Source organism: Triticum aestivum, chromosome 5A (genome assembly GCF_018294505.1).
Source record: "Triticum aestivum cultivar Chinese Spring chromosome 5A, IWGSC CS RefSeq v2.1, whole genome shotgun sequence".
Taxonomy (NCBI): domain Eukaryota; kingdom Viridiplantae; phylum Streptophyta; class Magnoliopsida; order Poales; family Poaceae; genus Triticum; species Triticum aestivum.
Genome location: NC_057806.1, coordinates 703,392,365 through 703,400,097, shown reverse-complemented (window position 1 = coordinate 703,400,097; position 7,733 = coordinate 703,392,365). Strand labels below are relative to the sequence as shown.

At 42.1% G+C, this 7,733-nt stretch overlaps 1 protein-coding gene across 1 annotated transcript; it reads right to left on the bottom strand.

Annotated features, from left to right (window-relative positions):
• Window positions 1–38: 38 nt before the first annotated feature.
• LOC123108533 (cis-prenyltransferase 4, chloroplastic) lies at window positions 39–1,510 on the bottom strand. The gene is made up of 3 exons (XM_044530310.1): window positions 1,061–1,510; window positions 885–952; window positions 39–673 (listed from the first exon to the last, which is right to left on the bottom strand). The coding sequence occupies exons 1-3, from the start codon at window positions 1,319–1,321 to the stop codon at window positions 202–204; spliced, it is 801 nt and encodes a 266-aa protein (XP_044386245.1). The 5' UTR covers window positions 1,322–1,510; the 3' UTR covers window positions 39–201.
• Between the last annotated feature and the right edge of the window lie 6,223 nt (window positions 1,511–7,733).

Genomic DNA, 7,733 nt, shown 5'->3' with positions numbered 1-7,733 from the left:
GGCATGAATGCTAAACTATATCGAATACAATGAGCATATAGTAAATCACGGGAGAGAAGTTTTAGTAGCCTCTGCTGTAGTACACCACTCACCGTACGTGAGGGGAACACTTTATTTGAAGGTAATAAAAACTGATTATAAAGCCAGATAGAGATAGATAGAGCATGATGGAGCATCGGGTCACGTGCGCGCACCGTTTATTTATAGCGCTGCATTATGTTTTCTTGCACCAAAGCGCCTATCTCTGCTCTGGAAGGCCGTCAATGCCTGGAGATATTGGGCCTCCCCGAAATCAGGCCAGAGCGTGTCGGTGAAGAAGAGCTCAGAGTAAGCCGACTGCCACAGCAGGAAGTTGCTGAGCCTCAGCTCGCCGCTGGTCCTGATGAGCAGGTCCGGGCAAGAGGAGGAGGATTCGTCTGCCGCACAGCTGGTCTGGAGCTCGTCGGCGAACATCGACTCATCGATGTCCTCCGGCCTGAGCAGCTTGGCGTCCACCTTTTGGGCGAGCTTACGGCATGCTTGCACAATGTCCATCCGCCCGCTGTAGCTGATGGCTAGGACTAGATCGAGACGCGAGTTGTTCCTTGTTGCCTCCTCGGCATCTCGCGCGGTCTTCTGCACAGAGATTGGCAGCCTTGAGCGGTCACCAATTATACGTAGACGGGTCCCTTCCCTGCAACAGAGTAACACAGAAATATAATCGATCGATCTCTTCTCCTTGTGATCGGTCCAAAATTAATACTACCTCTGCAACTTTTTATACTCAGTGACATCTTTAGAGTCTATGACAGTGTCAAAAAACGTCTTAAATAAATCAAGTTACAGAGGGAATATGAACTAATTAATTTGCACAAGTACTGAAGTAGTCATATGTAGTACCGTACCTCATGAACTCGGCGAGGTTGTCGTTGATAAACCTCTCGATCAAGGCCATCAAGAAGTCAACCTCCGCCTGCAAATGCCATGAAAGAACACCACCATCAATCAAGAGCTATGTATGTACATGTATGCATGGCGGGCGCGCACGATCGAGGAATGACAAGGTATTATAGGTGCGGGCCTTTGGTCGATTCCAGTTCTCGAGCGAGAAGCCGAAGGCGGTGACGACGCGGATGCCCCAGGCGCGGCAGAGCCGCACCGTCCTCATCAGCGCGCGCATCCCGTGCTCGTGCCTGTCTGTCGGTGGCAGGCCCCGCGCTGCCGCCCACCGAGAGTTCCCATCCATCACCAGCGCCACGTGCCGCGGCAGCGACTCCGACCGGAGCCCTTCTGGGAGGAGCACCTCGGCCGCCGGCGCGGATGTAGAGTTGGAGAGCGGCATAGTAGAGCGCTGCCTTGTTTCAGGGTGGTTCGGAGCGGCAACGTGGAATGGGGGCGGTGCTCTCTCCTCGTAGTACTCTTCTCCGTGCTCCTCGAATCTGTATCCCCTTGGCCCAAATTAAGGTGGAAAATAAACCTAAGAGCCAGAGAATCAAGCCAAGATCTTTGGCCTGCCTCGTCGACACTTTGATCACATGTAAACTCTTGGAAGTAGAGATATCGTAATGCGTAAAGTGCAGAAGCAAGTTCAAGGTCAAAGAAGGAGCCCCGATCGAGGGCTATAGATTCTCATTGCTTGTAAAGTTTCTCTAATCAGCATCTCAGTGACCCAATCAAGGTAAAAGCCCTAAGGCCTAGAGAATCTTTCTGAACATGCCATGTTGCTTGTCTGCATGACTCCAGGCTGGACCGCATCGAACTCTGTTTTATCAATCGATTTTTCTGCGTGTGGCAGGGTGCTTGGCTGTAGATCCCCGATCGTTTCAATCAGTGGAGTTTTAAACGAAACACGGTATAGGTGCAGATGCTCACATGTACGCACATATACTTCTCCCTACGAACGTATGCAGGCACATCCTACCTTTATAAGCACATTTGAGATTCTGAGCCTATGGACCTTGAGATTGAAGAAGTCGCCACATACGGCATAATGTGTAAACTCGTGGCAGTGAATGCTCTTTCTACTGTGTAAATTCGTGACAAAAGCAAGTGGCTGGGTCAAAACGAAAAGCCCCAAGCACCCAAGGTTTAGGGATTCTAATTACATGTTAACTTGGAACATGCTCCTCCAATCTGTTTACATTACTGCAATCTTGGCCATAGCTTCTTCGTTGGCATATGAGCTATGTCACTCCATAGGGCTCAATTAAGCTTAATAAGAACCCTAAGACCTACAGAATCAAGCCAAGATCTTTCCGCATATGGCACGGTACCATTCCAATTTTCATATTGTATAATCTCGTGGTGGTGGGGACATGATGACACGTGAACTCGTGGCAGAAGCAAGTGACAAGGTAAAAAAAGAGCAATGGTTTATCTTTGCCAGAGACCCCATTTCAACTCTTTCACATCTTTGTTTAAGATTTCTCCACAGTTCCAAAGTTTCCACATGCAACATTCTTCTGAATCTAAACCCATCCCAACCTTTTTGTACTGCTTCAGCCACAGTAATATTGTGGTCAAAGCACAGAAAGTATAATCTGGTGTAAGCCATTTTTCAGGTTTTATCATCGGCGTACCCAAATATCTTCCCAGAACCTAGTATTATGTCCATCTCCCAGCTTTTTTCTTTTACAAAATTGATAGAACAGGTCTTTGACTTTTACAATAATTCTATTTGATAGTTTCTAAAACGCCAATGAAGTCAAGCTTATGATCAATGATCATTTCCCTAACATATCTTTTTTTAGGGTCTTGTCCCAAACCTCTCACATTCCAAAAACCTCATTTCATTGCTAAAAATTATAGATCAAAATAAGGAGAAAGCAAAATATTCGAAGTATCTCTTTTCTTCCTATCCCTATGCAAAGGACGACCAACAGAAACCGAGTGCTTCACACAATTAATCATTGGTGAGTTAACTCTATTAGAATCTTTTTGAGCAATCAAATTCTTTAATTGCATACGATATTCCTCCTCCATCTCAGCATTAGAGTGTTCTTTATCAGCACATAAATTATCAAATATAGCATCTCTGATAGACTAATTGCTGAGATTATATAAGTGCTAATGGATCTTATCTAATACACATGAACACAATTTGATCTGATGCGGAATTTAGTGGACAGTAGATAATTATACCTCCGTTTGGAGAGGCCATCTCGGTAGAGAAATTAGAGTATGAAGTTGATGACGGATTATTCTAGCAGCGTCTCCAGCACTTCGCCTGAGAAACGGCAAGGCCTTCACGTCAATGAGCCGCGCTCTCCTGATTTTTAAAGGAGCGATTCTGGGAGAAGACGATGACTAATGTGATGGACTCGTGTTTACATGCATCTGCTCCCTTATATAATGCACTGACTTTGACCGTGGGACCTTAACCATATTAACATAAATTCGGCCCCCCAATCACGGGTCCAATTGTTAATTGTCATTTAATTGGTATTAATCCTGAAATTAATTAATGGGCCCATATTAACTTATGGCAATTAATGTTTTGACCATTTGATCACATAATAATTCCAACATTCTCCCACTTGATCGAATGGTTAATCATCATTAGTCCATATCTCGGCAAAAATACCATACCAAGGTAATGTATTCACAGTAATCGAATAGTTATTACTGGAACCCCATTATCTATAGCATAATACTCCATCTTGACACGGATAATTATTCATGGTTGGGAGTTTGTATGTGCATGCAGGCATACTCCGTACTTATGGTCCTATAGAGCGAAACAAACTTTCTTATTGTCCAGATCAAAATTCGAGATCTCATTTATATAATTGTCCCAACAATTAGAGGCCTTGAGTTATACTTATGCTAGCAAAATTATCGTAAGCCTTTAGTTAGGGGATCAGCTATCATGCACTTAGTACATATATGCTGAATTTAATATTTGGTCTTGGACAGTATATTTCACAACATGATACTCACTTAATTGTTGTTACTCGTGAACAAATGTGCGGATTTCTTATCGCACAAAAATATTAGATATGTAGTGTACCAATCTAAGTCCGGGCAAAATTGTTAAGGCAGAAGGCTTGCCTGGTTGTATCACAACATAGCTAAAATTAAAAATTGCATTGTCACCTTAGACAGTAGGCTTAGTAGTGGAAAACTAATTTTATATGTATCGTACCATAAAGTACAAATGTGACATACTAGCTCCCACTCATCTTAGCGTACGTGCAATTTCCCTTCTTATTTCCTATATGGACCCCTCAACTTTAATTTTTCATTGCCCTTTTGTATATAGCTCCCACTGATGCAAACATTCTACAAAGAATTAGAGTGTTTAACGCCAGTGAATATTGGGCGACAATAACATACACAAAAAAACTTTGTTATTCTAGAAAATGGGCCAATGCGAATAATTCATGGGTGAAGGTAATGAAAGTGTAAAATACTTATAAGTGCTAGGAACTGGACCGAATTTTTTGTATGCGTATTATTTCCATATCCCGAGTACCGTGGAAAAACTCCTTTATCGGTTTTCTTTACTTATTTCCCTCAATATAACTAATAGTTTCACCCAAATCAGATAAGCCAAGTAGATGAAAGGAAGGTGTCTCTTACTTAATGATAGTGTTCATTTCTCCCCTTCGAAATATGTCTTAAATGGTAGTTTCATCGTTTCGATGAGCACTCATAATACACATTCAAGGATTCACAAGAGACACCGCAATCAAAACCATCATGACAACTCTTAATGATCAGACATTGCAATCAAAACCATCATGACAACTCTTAATGATCAGACATTGCAATCAGAAACATCATGGAAACTCTTAATGATCATTTCTCCCCTTCAAAACATGGCTTAAATGATAGTGACATCATTTTGTTGAGATATCAAACTCATAATAAACATTCAAGGATTCACAAGAGACATCACAACCAGAACTATCATGACAACTCTTAATAACATGATATTTGTTTTAAATCCATCATCTAATAGAGAAACAAAATAAGGTCCCTCTTTATGCTAGGAAAATAATAGTATATTATTAAGATGGAGGATGAACAAATCTCCAACGCTTAAGGATAAATCCAATGCTTGAACATCAGTCCAGCTGGAAAAATCTAAGACTTCGATCCATCCTTTTGGAGTGTCCTCATAAAATGGAATCCCTTAAATGAGTTCGAATTGTGCAAGTGGCACCTGAGTCAACTCAACATTATTTATGGGAAGATAAGTAAACTAATGATTCATAAATTTAAGAAATAATGTCATTACCCTTATTAGCAATATTCTGATGGCAACACTTTCATACCATGCCCATCAGATGGTCTTCTTCTTGAACACACATAGCTATGAGCTCACTCATGGTCCACTTCTCCTTTCGTGTGATATAATTGATCCTAAATGGACCATACTCCACAGGAAGGGAATTCATAATGAAGTCTACCAAAATGCCCTCAGAAATCTCAATGCCTATGCCCTCTAATTTCGCGGCCATATCGTTCATAGTTATGATATGTTTCCTAATGCCGCTTACACCGTCATACTTAGTGGTGAGTATTTCCATTATCAATGTGCTGGCATATACTTTTGAGGATTTTTTGAATTGCTCCTCCACTAATGACAGGTAAGTTTTAGCACACCCAGAGTCAGGAATTGCTTCCCTGATCCCATAAGTTGTTGTGCTTTTCATGAGCTTGACAGACATGCGGTTGGAGCACTCCCATTTCTCCTTATTAGCCTCATAAACCGTACTTTTCTCAAGAAGGTTTTCATCATCAGAGGGCGGAGGAATAGGAGCTTTTTCTCTAAGTGCGCAGTCAAGGTCCATGATCACAAGGGCATTCAGAATATGCTCCTTCTAGGAAGCAAAATTAGTTTCATTGAGATGCTCAATTCCACTGATGTGCCCAGTAACACCTAATGGGTTGAAGGCTGAATTAAAGGGAAAAATAACATGGATATTAGAATTAAAAAATCTGAAAATAACATCCATATCAAATTAACTTATTGCGTGTTATTTGCATTAGTCTGATTAATACATGCCAAAAATAAATTAAATCCTAATTCGCGACACCGTTGGGCAGTAACGAAAAAAGGAACAAATGAAATATCTTTATTGGAAAATTAATTCTAATAATAATGATCATAATCAACTTTGGTCAGAATGTAATCATGCGTCACAAAAATTAATTATTGCAATTATCCCAAGATATAAAGTAGCATTAGATAAAAGGTCCAAAAATAATCATGATCACATACAACGTTGGTAAGTATGTAACCATGTAGTACTAAAATTAATTATCACAATTATCGTGAGAATATATAGCACTGTTAAATCAAAATTTCTCGTTGGTTCCATTCTAATTCAACACTTAATGCTCGTGAATAACGACTGAAATGCACGTAAAAATAATAATAATCAACCGTGTAATTTAGTTAGCAAAATTAAATAAGAATGCACATTGTACGATTAACTTGTGCACAGGAGACGGCAGTGCAGGAATCATGCGCTGCTGCCTAACTAAAGCACTAGCAACTATTTGATGACCGGCAGCAAACAGAACTAATGCACATGTAACCTATGAAATATACAGCAGGTGCAAAGGCTAAGGCTCTAATTTGTATGATGCAACACCTGGAAGAAGAAGAAAAAATACTCATGAAATATACTGAATCATACAAATGTTTAAACAGCCATCTACTGTTTTAAAATAACAACAGAATTTAAAAGCTTGGCATGTACTCTTCCTGTAAGTACCAGGAACCTGAGGAGTTAAAACTAAATAAGCTGCACGTGCTAATACTAGATTACTTTGCAACTCTGATGCTGCCTGCCATCGCTAGTTATTAACCAAAAATGCTTCTGTGCGGCCCAAGAATAAGTAAGACCCATCTTGATGCCCGGCAAAATTAGTGGCAGGCTAGTCAGTTACGAGGAGTGCATTGTCTCGAAACAGAAAAGGTTACGAGTGCAAGGCCGAATCCCTAATCGACCGAACCAGCTCCCTGCTCCGTCGCCGCTACCATCAGGAAAAATCGATCGAGCGACGCAACAGTTACGGAAATGAGCCGGCTATGCGGGGAAGGTGATGATACACCGTGTCCTGCCCTAGTACGTCCCCACGACGCGCACGGCAACCAGAGCATCGCCCTGATGCGTGCGGCGTCGAGACTCGGCATGATGCGCACGGCGACTAATGCAGACGGCGGCGGCGGCGATGGCGGCATGCGGCGCTCGCGTGGCTCTTGATGCACGCGGAGGCGGCAGCATGTTGCGATGCGCTCGCCTGACACCTGATGCGTGCAGCGGAGGAAACACCACCATGAGGCGAGTCGCGTCAGCAAAAACGAGAAGACGGCGGCGCTCGGAAGACTTCCGGCGATACTGATGCTGGCTGAAGCACGTGACCCCTGATGCGCATGTACCATGCCTCCACGCACGATTTTTTAGGCAAGTTATACCAAGGCAGATTAATCTACTGCTAATTCTCAAACAGGTTGCAATTAGATCTAACCTTGCTTTGATATCAAATGATAGACTAACTGCTGAGATTACATAAGTGCTAATGGATCTTATCTAATACACATGAACACAATTTGATCTGATGCGGAATTTAGTGGACAGTAGATAATTATACCTCCGTTTGGAGAGGCCATCTCGGTAGAGAAATTAAAGTCTGAAGTTGATGACGGATTGCAGCAGCGTCTCCAGCACTTCGCCGGAGAAACGGCAAGGCCTTCACGTCAATGAGCCGCACTCTCCTGATTGGAAAATGAGCGATTC